The sequence below is a fragment of the Trachypithecus francoisi genome, unplaced genomic scaffold, assembly GCF_009764315.1.
Source record: "Trachypithecus francoisi isolate TF-2019V2 unplaced genomic scaffold, Tfra_2.0 Lachesis_group12, whole genome shotgun sequence".
NCBI lineage: Eukaryota > Metazoa > Chordata > Mammalia > Primates > Cercopithecidae > Trachypithecus > Trachypithecus francoisi.
Window position 1 is genome coordinate 31645543 of NW_022681457.1, and position 17235 is coordinate 31662777.

A 17235-nucleotide genomic window follows, 5' to 3' on the forward strand; every position below is an offset into this window, starting at 1 on the left:
TTAAAGTACTTCATACATTCTTTGCAACTTATTTTTAATTTCCACAATTATAAAAATAAAACATTTAAAAAAATAATGGTAACCTTTGGTCTATTTTTTGACTTCATTATGAAATGTCAGTGGTAATCTGATTAAGTGTGATAACTGTTTTAATACAGGATTTTGTATTAAAACATCTTAAATGATTTTTAACAAAATAGTCACCAATAAAGTCAGGTGGAATTGTAGGTTATGAGTTTGAATCTTTGGAATTTCAGAGATCATTGAGGAATATGTGTTTGGCACCTGAAATATGTGTTGGCACCTCTTCGTTGCAACACAAAGATGTAAAATACTTTCAGGCTCTAAATTATTCATTCCTTATTGTCCATGGTGCAGTCAAAATGTCTTTTTAATATAGAAATTCTTTGCTCTGCAGAGTAGTGTGGGACTGTATAGAAATCACCAAATAATGGTGGGCACCTGTAATCTCAGCTACTTGGAAGGCTGAGGAAGGAGAATCGCTTGAACCCAGGAGGCGGAGGTTGCAGTGAGCCGAGATCACGACACTGCACTCCAACCTGGGCACAGAGCAAGACTTAGTCAAAAAAAAAAAAAAAAAGAAAAAGAAAGAGAGAGAGAGAAAGATGAAGGGAGGGAAGGCAGGAAGGGATGGAAGGAATCTGTATTTTTCCTACTGAATTATCAACACTCAACACAGACTAGTTTTGATCACTGATGTGTATGGCATTTCCCACACCAAGCAGTTCTCCAGTTCTCTGTGGACACTAGCTGGGTGCCCTACAATTTAACTCAATTTTGACACATCTACCTGAAGTTAGAATCAGATCCCACAGGTTCAGGGCTCAGTCCTACAAAACTATCCCCCCTCTTCAGATGCCAACCACAAGTCCAGGCCTCCTGTACTTCTGACTGACCACCTACAAATTGGGGCTTCCTATCACTCCCTCTTGAGGCTCAATCACTTGCTAGAATGGCTCACAGAAATCAGGAAAACACATTAACCAGTTTATTATAAAGGATATTACAAAGGATACAAATGAGCAGCCACATGAACAGGTACAAAAGGAAAGGTGTGTGAGAAGGGATGTTTCCATGTCCTTGCTGGGTGTGCCACCTGCCCAGCACTTCCGTGTGTTAGGCAACATGAAAGCTTTCCAGCCTTGATCTTTTGGGTTTTTATGGAGTCTTCATTATATTGGGCTGATGGATCTCATCATTGTCCATTGCTGATCTACTCAACCTTCAGCCTCTCTCCCCTCCCCAGAGGTCAGGGGGTGAGACTGAAAGTTCCAACCCTCTAATCACAAAGTGGTTCCCTTGGTAACCAGCCCCCATTCTGAGGCTATCCCAGAGCCCTTAGCCATAAGTCATTTCATTAATATACAGAAAGACGCTTATCACTTTGGTAATTCCAAGGGTTTTAGGAGTTCTGTGCCAAGAACTGGATGAAGGTCAAATATGTATTTCTTATTATAAATCACAATATTTCACAGGGATAGTAAAAATTACCATGCAATCTGAAACGGTGCAAAACAGTCTTAATAATCAATGGGAAACATTATGATTGTTCTTACAAAAGGTCTTTTAGACCTTTTGTCCAAGCATTAAATACTGTTAATGTAGGTTACAAATGTATAGGAAAATGAAAACACTGGTAAAACTTATCGTTATTTTTGTATATGGTAATATTAAACATTAGAAACATTGAGAATTAAGGCTTATTTTAATTTAAAAAAACATATCAAGGTTAGGTTGAACAATGCTTGCCTTCTTTTCATGATATGTTGTTAAACAGTGTGAACATCTTTTCTGTGCATTAGTGAATTGTCATTTTCCTTTTAAGTTTAGATCCACTTCCAAATTTTATCTTTTGTGCTTTCAGTGTCATGAGGTATCTCTGAAAGTTCCTTTAATGTGATGTTTATTGCCAGCAACTTCCTCTGGGACATCTTCGTTCTTTTCATCACACTTTCCTCATTTATGTATATAATTTTGCCTTCACTAAGTCCTCTGGAAGCTTATCTAGAGTCTTTCTAGTAGTAGCAGTGTCAGCATTCCCATGGGCAGCTATTTTTTCTATTATTCCATTTACATTAGATTCAAATTTATTTTGTACAATGTGCTTGTATTAGGGTTCTCATAGGGGAACAGAACTAATAGGAAATATATATGTGTGTGTGTGTGTATATATACATATATATATATGTATGTGTGTGTGTATATATACATATATATATATAAGCTTATTAAGTATTAACACGATCACAAGGTCCCACAATAGGCTGTCAGCAAGCTGAGGAGCAAGGAAGCCAGTCCTAGTCCCAAAACTGAAGAACTTGGAGTTTGATGTTTGAGGGCAGGAAGCATCCAGCACTGGAGAAAGATGTAGGCTGGGAGGCTAGGCCCATCTCACCTTTTCACATTTTTCTGCCTGCTTTACATTCGCTGGAAGCTGATTAGATTTTTCCCACCAGATTAAGAGTGGATCTGCCTTCCCCAGCCCACTGACTCAAATGTTAATTTCTTTTGGCAACACCCACACAGACACACCCAGGATTTATACTTTGTATCCCTCAGTCCAATCAAGTTCACATTCAGTATTAACCATCACAGTACTAAAAGTTTATTCTATGCTGTATGCATATTACCTATTGTTACTTTCTGCCATGATGCTTGAATGTTTTAAACATTTCATGTCATATTTCATCTAGAACACAGGTAAAGAAACTGCATGATCACCAGTTGTAGGATAAATAGCCTATTCAAAAGTCTGTAAGATAACACACTTTAAAAGTTGAAATAACTCCTTGGTCTATAGGCTGGATTAATGACATTGTCCTTGGTTATATAAAACAAATTTTCACATTTTAATTTCAATCTCCAAGAGAATTAGGGTGACCAAGAGCATTATCCAATAGTTGTAGTGCTTTAATGGTTAAATTATTTGATGTATAGTATCTGTCTACTGCTGAGAGACAGGAAGGCAACACATATTTTGCTGTCTGTGTTGCCAGATAACAGATGGGCAATGACCAATCCTTGACAGACTTTGAAGGAAGTGATGTGACCAGTCACTGATCACAATGTGCATCTATTATTCACATTGTGATATGTGGACTGAAGAAACTGAGATGCAGTTACTCAGTTAAGGTAACTGAAATTTGAGCCAGGTTGTTGGGAGACTAATGTTGTTTAATAAAACATGACAACTGAAATGTGCACACATTGGAATTGTGCAAGGTGACAACCACCTTACTATGACCAAGACTAACTTAAATACATATTTTTATAAAAAAAAAAAAAGAGAGAGAGAAACCTTAATTATATAGTTTTCATTAAATACCTTCTCTAACTTCTGCCTCTGAACATAAATCTGTAATTTTTATTTTAAGAAATTCCTAGTATTTATGACTCCCTGCTGAGTACACAACCCCAAACTATTGATAGAGACTTTTATGCAATTCTAAAAAATTTATTGACTGCATTATATATGTAAGACCCAATACTAGATTTCTTTTTTTTTTTTTTTTTTTTTTTGAGAAACAAACTCTGTTACTAGATCTCTCACATATATGGATTCCTGCCCCCACAAACACACATCCACAGAGTAACACAGTTGTGTACACTTGGCATCCCAGCAACATAACCATTCCTGCATGCGAGGGGCCTCAAAGGATGTTGAAACAAATTTAACCAGTTTACTGATAATAAGAGGAAAATGTACGGAACATGTATTTTATGACAGGTGCTGTGCTACGTTCTTAACATTTCATTTTAGAGCAACTGGACAAGGCAGGCATTATTAGTATCCTCACTGTAAATATAAAGAATCACTGGCTTAGAGAGAATTTCTATGATTTGTCAATATAAAAGGAAAATTTTTTACTTAAGCAACACTTTCCTAAGAGCTGTTACTCAAAATTGAATGCTGTGTTTCACCACAACTGGTTCTAACCAGCTGAATCTGTTAAGGTGATGAAGTTTGAATGACCCTGGTCAGAATCAGACTGGTCCTGATTGCATTAGATTTTTTTCCTGACCCATGGGCAATGGTACTTGATTTGCATAGCTGCACACAGACTTGTGCACTCATCCCACCTTCTCCATAATGCAAATTTTCAACCCTTAGTGAGTATAATCATCATGACCCACTATCACCAGCCCCCCTTTTGTCACTGATTATTTTCCCCTCAGCATGCTACTCAGTGAATTTCTTCCCTCATGTATTCCCTTGCCTGTCAGATAAATAAAATCTGCTTTGTTTTTTGAGCTGTGGTGGTCTGTGTTTAATTTATTGATACCCAAGATAATACAGTTAGTAAGTTACAAAGCTGGAACACAAATCCATTCTAACTGACTTCAACCTATATGCTTAATTTCTGTGTTCAACTGTTAAATAAATAATAGAAGGAAACTGCATTCAAGCTAACTAGTTTTAACATAAAAAAAAGGATGCTGACCAGGTACAGTGGCTCACGCCTGTAATGCCAGCACTTTGGGAGGCTGAGGATTACTTGAGGTCAGGAGTTTGAGACCAGCCTGGCTAACATGGTGAAACCCCATCTCTACTAAAAATACATAAATTAGCCTGGTGTGGTGGTGGGAGCCTGTAATCCCAGTTACTCGGGAGGCTGAGACAGGAGCATCGCTTGAACCCAGGAAGTGGAGGTTGCAGTGAGCTGAGATTGTGCCACTGCATTCCAGCCTGGAATCTGGAATCTGTTTCAACAACAACAAGAATCTGTCTCAACAACAACCAAAAAAAAGGATGCTAATTCTACAAACTTACTCCACCTAACTCAAATTCATTTTCCCTTTACATTGGTAGAATCTTCACCCTTGGGGGTTCCTTCCTATTATAATAATATAATAGGAAAAGTAAGAACAGTGTAATAATAATTTCAACAACACCAACACCAGCTGCAATGTATCTGGTGCTTACTCTGTGCCAGGCCCTTTTTTCCCAGCTATCTCAAACCGGGCATTGAAGTGTCTTATTGCCTTGTGATAACTTCAATGTATATCCATACGATTCCTTTCTGTAGATCTGGAGTAAAGCCAGCTACATATGGACTGGTCGGGATTGTGACAAACTGGAGGCAAACTGAAGAACTGTGCCCATTTGAAGGCAGCAACTATTAATCCACTTCCATTACTTGTCATGGAAGAATACAGACCCAGTATTGACAGATCTTTCTCTTTTTCAAGAGGCATCAAAAATCTGGGTCATTATGTAAAATTTTAAATACTTAAATAATTTAACACTTTCTAAAATACCACTGTATAAATCAAACAAAACACATCTGCAGGCTGAAATGAGCCCTGTCCATAGCACCTGCTAAGAGGCAGGATAATACAGTGAATCTCTACTGTCTGCATTTAATTCCCAGGGTTGTTGTTTTGTGTGACCTTGAAGAAGTTAGCCCCTTTAAGCTTCAGCTTTCTTATGTGTAGAATGGGCTTTAAAATATTACACATCTTAAAGAGTTTTTATGAGGAAGAGAATTTTTTTTTCTTTACTCTCTAAAATGCTTAATAAAATACCTAACATCTTATCAATGTTTTCCTTTTTATTGTTTCTCCCAACTCAATCATCCCCTGGTCCTGCCTTCTCCACCCTTCTCCTTACCCCATGACAGTTATATTCACTTGTTCCAAGGATACACATTCTGAACATCTGGCTACAAAGAACACCTAAGTTGTAAACAAATGAAAATTATTTTGTTGTTTGCAATGGCTATTAAATAACAGGTAAATTTAGAAAGGGAAAAAATAAACTATAATTATTTTACCAAGTTAAACCACTTATTTGATGATATTAAATCATTTGAACTGGTAAATTAATTTATATAATATTATGTTGTCACCACATGAATAATTTTTATTTTGGTGAATTTGGGATATGTGGCTTTTTCAGAATGTTTTGCCATCTAAACTTTTAAAATGTCTAACTAATGTATTTAACTTTTCAGTTTATCTTTATTAGAAGAATTTGACTGTAGCTGTAATGAACTGGAGTCGCTACCTTCTACTATTGGCTACCTTCATAGTCTTCGGACATTAGCAGTTGATGAGAATTTCCTTCCAGAATTACCCAGAGAAGTGAGAAATATACTTGTTTTCTATTTATTAACTTTTAATTAATCTGTTTTGTAATAAAATCTTAATGGGTAGAATAGCAATGTAGATTCATGAGTTGAGCTGTGAATAATATTGGAATTATCTACATATATATTTGCTAATTATTCTATTTTAAATGACAAGTTCTTATATTTGACCCAGAAAATGCATTTGACTTAAATCTCACATGCAAATAAAAGTAAGAAAATATAAGTCAATTCATGCTAAGAAATATCATTTAAAGTCACTTAATTTGTATCTTTTGGTTTTCAGAATAGTTATAAATAATATTTTGGAGTAATTACATTTTTATTTCTGTAGCAAACTTTTTAAATGTACATATGCTTTTTAAGGTATCATGTTGCATTATAATATTAGTTTAACTTCCAAATCCACTAAGAGATTCTGTTAATTTTTTCATCTAAGTGGTATTTTACTTACTAATATCAAAAAACTATGAAGTATTTTTTTTAATTTACTTTGTGCTCAAGTTTGCTGTATGTGAAGTACATTTTCAATTGAGCATTTTCTACTAAACACTCTTATAATGATACAACAATAAACAATACATAATTATTTTAAAGCCAAAATATATTACTAAAAATGACAAAAAAACACTGTAATGTGAAGCAAAACTAAGTTTGCCTAGGAAATGTCAACAATATTGTATTTTTTGAGTGTGTATGATCTTCTGTTGTAAACAAAGATATATTAGTACTCATTTCAACAGACAAAATTATATGATATATGAAAACACTAATGTTAGCAAGTATTTTAAGCATAAAATTATAAAGAAAATTCTTTATTTTTAATATGTAAAAGAAAATCTAATATAAATTGCCTTAATATCTAAAAGAATATATATAATATACATATATTTTAAGGAGATACATTATAAAAATAAAACAATGCACATATTAAAAGAAAGTTAAAAATAAGAAAATCTATTACTTAAATTGTTTTAAAAATTAGAAATTTTAATATTAAAAATAGTATTGTGCTCTGATTTTTTAAATCTATTTTCTTTTGTTACCTACAGATTGGAAGTTGTAAGAATGTAACAGTCATGTCTCTACGCTCCAACAAATTGGAATTTCTTCCTGAAGAGATTGGACAGATGCAGAAACTAAGAGTCTTAAATTTGAGTGACAACAGGTATTTTTACAACATTTCACAATCATATATTAGTTATTTGCTGAAAGCAAATTATAGTTTTTTTGCCTATAGTTTTGATAACATTTTCTGCCTTTCATAGTATACAGAATGCAAATACTATACTTTCTTTAAAATAGCAGAAGGTAAATTATTTTTTAAACCAGGTGTTTCTAAATTATGTTATTTGATTATATCAAAAGCATATGTAATGTATTAAAATTATATAAATATGAAGCACACAAATTTATACACAAAAGCCTTCCCATATGCAGAAAGCATAATAATATGAAGACATGGAAAATAACTATAATTAAAAAATATAAAATATATTAATAAAAACGTGCATATGTATGTATGTATGCACACATATGTGTTTTCATGTCTATATTTTGGTTTCCAACAAATTAACTGGGCAATGTGTATATTTTCAGTTCCATCAAAGTGCTAGTAAGAATACTGACAATGAAATGGCTACTTAGTCATGTTTAGAGCAGGATGAACAAGGAAAGGATAGGTCTTTTACTTCTAATAATGGCATTATATTGATAGATGAGTAAAAAGAAAAAGTGCAAACCTCAATTCGTCTTTGTTTCCACCTACTCTATAAAAGATAATTATCCTCAAATAGGAAAGGATAAAAACAAATATTGACTAGAGATAATTGCTAAGAAAATAAAATGATTACTGTGTTTTCAATAAGTTTCAACCAGACAATTGATAATACAAGGGACTGAGAGAACTTGCAATGAAATGATCAAAGATTAGCTTTTATGGAATCACAAGAATAATCAGATTTTGGAAGTTTCAGGATAAGCATTGGAATTCTCATTTTTTTCTTAGTTTAAGGAAAAATGTGAATTTCAAAGCTTCACTTACTAGTTAATAATATTCCCACATAAGGGAATAAAACATTTTATTAAAAAGTTTGGAATTTTATTTATAGTATCGGGGGACAAGGAAGCACCAAAACTTTATGCATCAAGAGCAAGTCACGTCAAACCAACCTTGCTTCCTCTTCTGACTGTGTTACTATCCTGGAAAAATGAGGAAAATGCATTGAAAGTTGTTTCTGACTTTTGGCAAGACATTTTTTAAAATCTCTAATTATATTCTTATAAATAAGATTAGGAAATTCTTAGTATTATGAATGAAAATAATTCATTCATAATATGCAAAATATACTTAGCAAATATTATCAATGATCAATAATTAGAAGTTCTATTAATACCTTGAAGATACTTATTCAACAACTGTAGCAGACTTGAGTTCACCTACAATGAGCCAGACACACTGCTAGGTGCTGGGGCAAAATTTATGAATAATACATAGAGGAGCTCACAATATCAGAACTTTAAAATAACTTCATCAGGACAAAAATATAAGCTTAAGTTATGTCCTAGTACAGTTGCTGGAACATACTCTGGGGCCAAATTAATATTTTTAAATTAATAAATCAATCAGTAAATCAAGCAGAGGTGAAAATCAATATTCAGCTAAAGTTAAGGCCGAAGTTAAATATTACCACCAGAGAAGGAACTGTTTGAAGAAAAGATTAAATAAGAAATGTCATCCAAAAGTAATGATTATTATAATTTCATATTTAAAATGTAATAGATTTTTAAAGTTTGACATTGTAGTTAGGAACAATGATTCCTCTGCCTTGTCAGCTGCAAGATTGCTCCTGTTGTCAGTGTACTGCACATTTATGTTACCAAATAGGAGCTCACTTGAAATAGAGATCACTGGAAAAGGAAAGAAAAACAAGGGTACCTTGTCCTTTTCTAGCAGTTCCTTCATATTCTACATTTATGACTGGATTGATGATGATATTATGGATGTTGTTTACATGATTCTGGATAGTTTTGAACTCATGTAATATCCATGGAGCAGAATTGACATTCTGCTTTTAATATACCCCATACAATGTAAGAAACTCTCCCAATAAGATCTTACTTCACAATTTCTGGCTTGAGTGAATTGAAATAACTTTTAGTTAGGAATAACTTTTATGGGTAATTTGGCTTAAAGTTATAAATGTTACTGTAACAATTATATAAAAAAGACTTGCGATATAATTTAATATCAGTTATTCTTCACATTCTTGTTTATATTTTATAAATATTTATTAGCTCAGAAAGGTTATTATATTTTTTCTAAAGTTATATAATGCACAGTTTTAATATTTATATTGCCTTTCAATCTCTTTTCATATTTATTAGATTTTTAAGAAGTGTTTAACTGCTTTTGCACATAAAATTAACTATAAAATTAAATTTTAATTACTGTAAGATTGCCCACTTCCATTATCAAAATAAATTTATTTGTCTATTGGCTGACAGAATTCTAATACATTAAAGACAAGAAAATTGTCCTTCTATATTATATCTAAAATGTTTATCTGTATTCAAAAGTGAATATCCAGAAGTTAGTAATAAGTCTCATTGGCATGCCTTGTTTGTACTACTTGCTTTGCTAGCTAGCTTTGATGGTAACCCATGTGATCACAATGTGTTGATCATGCACAATTTGAAGGATATCAGATAGTGTGAAGTATTTTGGCCCTCCAAAGGCTGAAGCCAAAACTAAATACATAATTTTGATTGAATACCAAGGCTAATATCAAACTATACATCTTAGAAGTGCTAATTTTTTAAAGATTGCCCCCTTTGAATATCTACTACACATTGCCTGAAGGTCAAAAGAACATTCTTGCTGAAGGTCAACATCCTATTAGGAGCTGTACGTTCCTTTGATAGTAAAACAAGCATGGCCCTTTGCCCTCATGGAGCCTACAGTTATGGAGGGATAGCAAAGAGTAAGCAAATTATCACAAAAATAAATGTGTAATTTAAAACTGCAATATGTTCCATGAAGGAAAATACAAGGTGCTTTGAAACCAGACTGAGGGAAGTAATTTAAATGAGTCAAGAGAAGCCTCTTTGACAAGATGGTATTTAAGCTAAGAATGAATGGATATGTGGGGTTCAGTAAAGTGAAGTATGGGAGAGAGTATTCCAGAGAAAAAAGCAGGCTGATAGAGCCAGTTGTCCTGATGGGACTGAGTCAGGAAAAGAGTTGCAGATAGATTTCTGGAGGAGTTTTTAGGGGCCAGACCTTTTAAGCTCTAACCATACATGTTAACTATTTTTTATTTTTATTCAGATATAATGGAAGTATTTGAAGGGTTGTAAATAGGATATTTTCATTTTTTAAAATATTGTTCAGGCTGCTCAGTGGAAAACGGATTCGAGAAAAGAATGAAACCAACAAATTAGAGTATGTTAAGTAATTCTTAGAAATGAACTTTTATCCACCTTTACCCATGCTATTAGACTTTTTGTGTTTTTGCAGATTGAAGAATTTACCATTCTCATTTACCAAACTTAAAGAGCTTGCAGCTTTGTGGCTTTCTGACAATCAGGTAAAAGGTTTTATTGCCTGATTTGTTTATTAAGATGAACTATAATTGAAAGTTTGAATTACTAATTTATTCCCAATAGATACCTTTGACATCCACTACAAAATGTAGGTTGTTTTTGTCCCCTGAAAGAGAGATTTTTGTAAAGATAGCAATTCAAACATTGCTGAAGTCAAAACACTACTGTAAGCCTCACCCTCCTTAAATACTTCTATTTAACATCTACTTCATTCTCTGAGATCTAATACACAAAATGATCATTTTTATAGCTTTTTAACCTCTAGGTGGTACACGTATGTCCTTAGAGGATGTACTTTAATTATATCTCTGAAAGTAAAGTATAAGAAATTGTTACCACAATCCCCATAACAGGGAATTATTATCCTCTATGTTCCTTTTTCTTCTTATCTTTTTAATTATAATCAACTTAATTCAAAAACTTCATTCAAGAAATGTGAAATATCAGACTGGGCACAGTGGCTCATGCTGTAATCTCAACACTTTGGGAGGCTGAGGCACACAGATCACTTGAGGTCAGGAGTTCAAGACCAGCCTGACCAACGTGGTGAAACCCTGTCTCTACTAAAAATACCAAATTAGCCGGACGCGGTGGTGCATGCCTGTAATCTCAGCTACTTGGGAGGCTGAGGCAGGAGAATCACTTGAACCTGGGGGGCACAGGTTGCAGTGAGCCTAAATCACACCACTGCACTCCAGCCTGGGAGACAGAGTGAGACTCTGTCTCAGAAAAAAAAAAAGGAATTTGCAATATCTTTTTGGCAGCTATTAGTATTTTCTGTAAAATTGTTTTGATATTATTTTTTATCCTCTTGAAAACATATATTTTAATTGAATCAGTAATATTGCATTAGTAAATAATTTTATTTACTGGAAAATAACAAGAAACCATTGAAGGTATCTGATTTACCTACAGAAGAACTAATGATAGACAATTTTTATACAGTTTATTGGTCCTCTTTTTTCTTGTGATCCTTAAATTTTGATACACCTATCCTCAACTATGAATGGCTAAATGAAAACAATTCATCTTGGATTTAGTTCATCATTTTCTGACCATAAAAGTAGCATTACTGGTACATGAATTATTCATACTTATAGTCCTTGGACACTTTTGTGGAAAATTTAAAATAACCTTTACAAATTATAAAATGTAAATATAAGAATATTGCTTGTGTTCCTACAGTAATTACAGCATTTGCTTCCATCTACTGAGTCAAAAATTAGTAATTCAAATTCAAATCTTAACAATAAACTATAGATTTTTCAAGGCATCAATATATCATCATAAATAATTTCTGGAATCAATGTGAACTATGGTAATGTAATAGTGTATTCCACAATATTGCATTGTGGGAAAAAAATATGATTTATTATTCTTATGGGAGAATGAACAGAGCAGTGACTGCATCATTTAACTTTTATTTAGAACATTAATGTAATGTGGTTATGATTCAGTTTCATAAGACAAACTGATATCAAAAATCCCCTTTGTGTTTCACTCCTATTAATGTCATTAAATAAGCAGATTTTTAGTATATTAGATAATATCTTTTCCAATATATTTCTGACATGGAATGTAAGAGTTCTAGAATACCCCTTCAAAATGAATATTTCTGAAATCAAATTAATAACAGAATGAAATATGCACAGAGGTCAATATATTATGATATATATTAGGTACAAGTACAGTTGCTTATCTATAAAGTGGACTCTGTCTTTGGCTATAAAAATATCTCTTATAGATAAATGAATGCTGTTTTAACCTAATTAAATTCATAGATAATCTTGCATAGCATAAATTTGATAGCAAATTCCATTTGTCTTTCTAGGGCAACAATCCATGAAAATGAATAGGCGTATAGAACCATACCAAAACCTTACTTAGTTGAAACAATTTAACACATTTTGAACTCTTCAGGATTAAATCTGACATTGCTCAGTTGAATAGGTTTTGGTAAGTTTTGTAAAAGGGTATACTAAAGAAGAAGAAAACTTTATTATGAAAATCTTAGGATATGAAAATATTCCTCAGTAATAGTGTTATTTCATGTTGTAATTTCCTATTTTATTTCCTTTTTTTTCCACTTTTTTTTCCTCAATGTTTATCTGGGTGAGACCAGACTATTGACTGTTATATATTTGCAATTGTATTCATCTAAGTTGTATGTTCTTTGCTTCTAGTCCAAAGCCCTTATCCCTTTACAAACAGAAGCCCATCCAGAAACAAAGCAAAGAGTATTGACTAACTACATGTTTCCCCAGCAGCCTCGTGGTGATGAAGGTAAATTGTCAGTAGAAATTTCTTCTCTACATATAATGATTATGGATAGAAATGACTAATTTTATTCAGATCTCTGGCCAGGAGTACTGGCACATGGGCAAGCCTATAAAGATAATTACATGACACACAAATATCATTTGGGGATATACTTTAAGCATAAGTCTTGTTTTCTACTCTATTTTAGGTAAGCTTCCAAAACAAAACTCTTCATCTTTATATCTTACATAAAAGTATTATTGATTTTTAGGAGCAACTATGTCTCTTTATGGATTGCAAGACACATGACTAGTAAAGCAAATCTGGTACTCAGCTAATTGAAATGAGCTAAGAGCAGTCAGATCCTAAGGAAGTTTCAATGAACTGATTTAGTTGTTGTGTTCACTTATTGCATGAACACAATTTAAACATCTAGTCCAATGATCTCTGGACTCAAATTATTTCATGGTCTAAGTTAACCATAAATAGATACTTGCAAATAAGACCATTCTTTCTTTTTCAAGTTGAGTTTCCCTAACCAAAACCCCAGATCAAACCCCAAATCCTTTTTCAATAATTAAATCTTCTCTTCTATGATCACATTATTCATTTAAAAAGGTTACAAGAGCTTTGTCCTTTGGTATTTGAAACTTAGCGTAGGCTCCTTAGCCCAAGCTAACACAAGCTGATATGCACATTTTCTACAGTTATAGAGTAAAAATAATTCTTGGAAGAGTAAACTCATTTCAATCCAGCCATGGATTAAATCTACCCAATCCATGTGAATGAGGCCAACTTGTAAAAGAAACCATTTGTTTATGTATTTCTTATTTCCAGGGATAATTATAATAAATTACTTTGGTCTTTGACCTCCAAATGTAAGTTAATCATTTCGGAACTTTTTAGGATATTTTTCTTTAAATTTTGTCTATAGAAGTAGGAAAAGAAAAGATTGTTTTAATATGCATTTTTATAAGTCAATAAAATTAATCTTTTGAATTGATAAAAGAAAAGCCACCATGTTTACATATTTTATAAGAGATATCTTAAGGATTATGTTATATTCATACAGTTTTACTTATGTTTTCATTTTAATAGCTCTACATTATCAAAATATTTAACTTCAAAAGAATATAGGGGAAACAATGAAAAGTATCTCATATTCACTGGTCATTTCTGAGATGTGATCTCACAGATTGAATCCCTAATTTGTCCCAACGTAGATTCAGTTAGGTAAGGTGTAGTGTTAAAGAATTAGCCTAGCTGAGTTTGCTTTTGTTTCTGTTTTTTTCTTTGAGAAAAGAAAGGTTGGTAATTGAAAAGTTTCCTTGAATTTAAAGCAAGTCATCCTTTGGTTTTTCAGGCAGGAGTGTAATAAATGAGTTTTCAGAATCCCCTGTAACAAAGGAAGACATGTATGATAAAGGACCTCCTTTGGAAAAGAATTTAGCCTTAACTAAGTACTTTCATTGCATTTTCATGTGATCTTTGCCATAATGTTGCAAAGAAAATATTATCATTAACCAACATTTTATGTAAATTAAAGATTTATAAGCCATTTCCCTGTTAATTTGACATATTTAAACTAATTGAAACAGACTATATTTTCCACATTCTCTACCATCAAAACAAGCCCCCCTCATTGACCCCACAATAAAAGGAAAAGGTTGCAATCTTAGATACCTTATTGCAAAGTAAGTGTTATAATGTTATGTGGTAACTTTTATAAAAGAAATTTGTATAGAGTTTAGCAGTTACAAATAAAGATTCTATTTAGACAGGAACAGAGTCCTGCACTAGCCACTGAGAAGTCTCCTAACACTTTGAGCAAGTCTTAAAACTCATTAGTAAAATAAGGATGAGATTAGTATTACCATTGTGTTGTTGTAAGGATTGAAAAAGATAACGCTTTAAAATGCTCACGCCAAGTCTCTATATTATTATATTGTCCTATGGGGAGTCCATTTCCTGCACTAGAAAATTTCCCAATCCTGAGTATTTTAGGAGTACTGAATTTGAGTTAAGATTACGAAAGGCCATGTAATAAATATCAAGGGAATTTTATTCTTTTATTTCTCTTTCCTTCTTTGTCTTTCTTTTTTTCTTTATTTCTTTCTTCTTTATTTTTGTATTTGTTTGTAGTATCTATCACCATTTTTGCATACTGTATTAAATACTTTGTATAAAATTGTTTTTTAAAAAAGCAATAATACTTTGGAATCTAACTGTAGATTTCCAGTCAGACAGTGACAGCTTTAACCCTACACTGTGGGAAGAGCAGAGACAACAACGCATGACTGTTGCCTTTGAATTTGAAGACAAAAAAGAAGATGACGAAAATGCCGGGAAAGTTAAGGTGAACCTTTTAGCTTTTGTTTCCTTTTTCTTCTCCTTATCTTTTTGTTTGCCCATTGTTCTTATTCAGACAGATTTAGGGACAAAGTCAGACAGCTCTTCAAGTCTCATGGCGGTACCTTTCATTACAGCATGCTGGTAGTTCTGGAAGCATTGGTGTGCTTCAGAATGAGACTAATGTCCCAAATCTGAGTGAGCAAATTTGAAATGCCACCTCATCCAACAGAATAACTGCATGAGAGAGATTCAAGCTGAGAGAAAGTAGAAAAAAAAATCTGTATGATAGACTTCATCTAAGAACCTTATTTCATTGTTGACACGCTACACACTACAATGATTTTTTTTTTAATCACTGAGCAAAGCATCATGCAGACTGAATGAGGCCAAAATAAACATTACTGGAAGGGCCAACAGATTAACATGTTGCGTTGACATTAAAATCTCTGAAAGATTCTGTGTCCTTGGGCTATTCAAGAAGAATTTATGAGTTTTCTTAAATGAGGACAAATTTTAAGGAAGATTAGTGCCTAATGGCAGGTGATGTTCCTTAGGGAACATAACTTCAATTTTTTTTTTCACCTCAAAGTATATTTTAAAAGGTCTTTTATAGGGACTACTAAGTCAAGTAACAAGATTGAATTTTAAAATCTGTATTTCTCCATTACTTAAAATTTTAATTATCATCAGAATTGATTTAGATTTTATCAGCATCACATTTTCACACTGTCATGGCAACATCTTGAATCTCTCATTTACTTTTTATAACATTGTATGTGTACTTTTTCTATCATGACTACTAACAGCTCTTACTCTTAGTGACTAATTACCTTTATAATTGCATATATGTTCTATTAATAAAGCTAGATTGTGTGTTATGTTTGTCTCGGTCCTCTCCTTTCCACATTTTCTAAACTTTATTTCTTAAATCAGCACATGAGCACTTACTGGCAAGGCCTACCAATATTGTTATGGAGAACCCAAAATGGATTCCCAAATCCAAAATAACAATTTTGTTAAAGATTTGGGTTTAAAAAAATGTCTCTGGATAGTTGATTAGTGCTGTCTAACAGCCAAAGAGACATATTTTTGAACTTGTGAATTCCTGGAAAAAATAATGCTAAACTGAAAACAAACCTTCAGAACATTTCAGTTGTTTTACGGATTTCTTATGTTAAATCCAGAACCAATGGATGATGCATTCTATACCAGACTTCTGATTCATCTTTATATTTCATTGAATTACCAAAAATTACATGCTTCTTCCTGAAATTCTATATTCAAAGAATGCAAGAAGAAAGTGCATTTAATATACTCTGGTATATGTGTCAATGAAAACATAAAATATAGTAAATGCCTACGGTTATTTAGAAGCCCTGTTTGTGTGTTATGTGTTCAAGTTTGTTTATAATGAGTAGGTTCATTATACTTTAGAGTGTTTTTACTCTGTGTTTATTTACATTTGGTTTATTTATGTATTAACGAAACAGCGTGTGTTTCAAAATCTCAAACTACTCAGTTTTGACTAATTTGAGTATTTCCAATGCCATTGGCTATTGGAAAAATTAGAGCACAAACAAACTTCTAAATAAATCATCATGGAAGTATGATGAATAGAATATATTGTAATCTTACACTGAATTAATCACACTTTTCTGGTTCATTACATGTACATTAAATTCAGCACCATTTTACCTTTAATTTACATGAAATTTAAAAAGGAATCATTGACCTATGCTTTCAGCTTTCAAATGGACTAGAGTATAATGCCCTACTTATAGTCTGTATAGTGTAGTATGAATGCTGCATTGTGTGAAGAAATTGTGACCCTTTAGCATCATATAAAATTAGTACTGTTTTATATGTGGATTTAAAACTAATTTTATGATCATTGTTTTAAATGCATAAC

The 17235-nt window shown here is 32.6% G+C and overlaps 1 protein-coding gene across 1 annotated transcript in view; it reads left to right on the top strand.

The window, feature by feature from the left end:
* LRRC7 (leucine rich repeat containing 7) overlaps positions 1–17235 on the top strand; it is a 586898-nt gene that overhangs the window by 447687 nt on the left and 121976 nt on the right. Inside the window, exons 12-16 of the mRNA XM_033228849.1 lie at positions 5976–6105; positions 7163–7278; positions 10630–10699; positions 12899–13009; positions 15214–15324. Of these exons, the coding sequence (XP_033084740.1) occupies positions 5976–6105; positions 7163–7278; positions 10630–10699; positions 12899–13009; positions 15214–15324 (538 nt within the window). The remainder of the gene's footprint in view (positions 1–5975; positions 6106–7162; positions 7279–10629; positions 10700–12898; positions 13010–15213; positions 15325–17235) is intronic.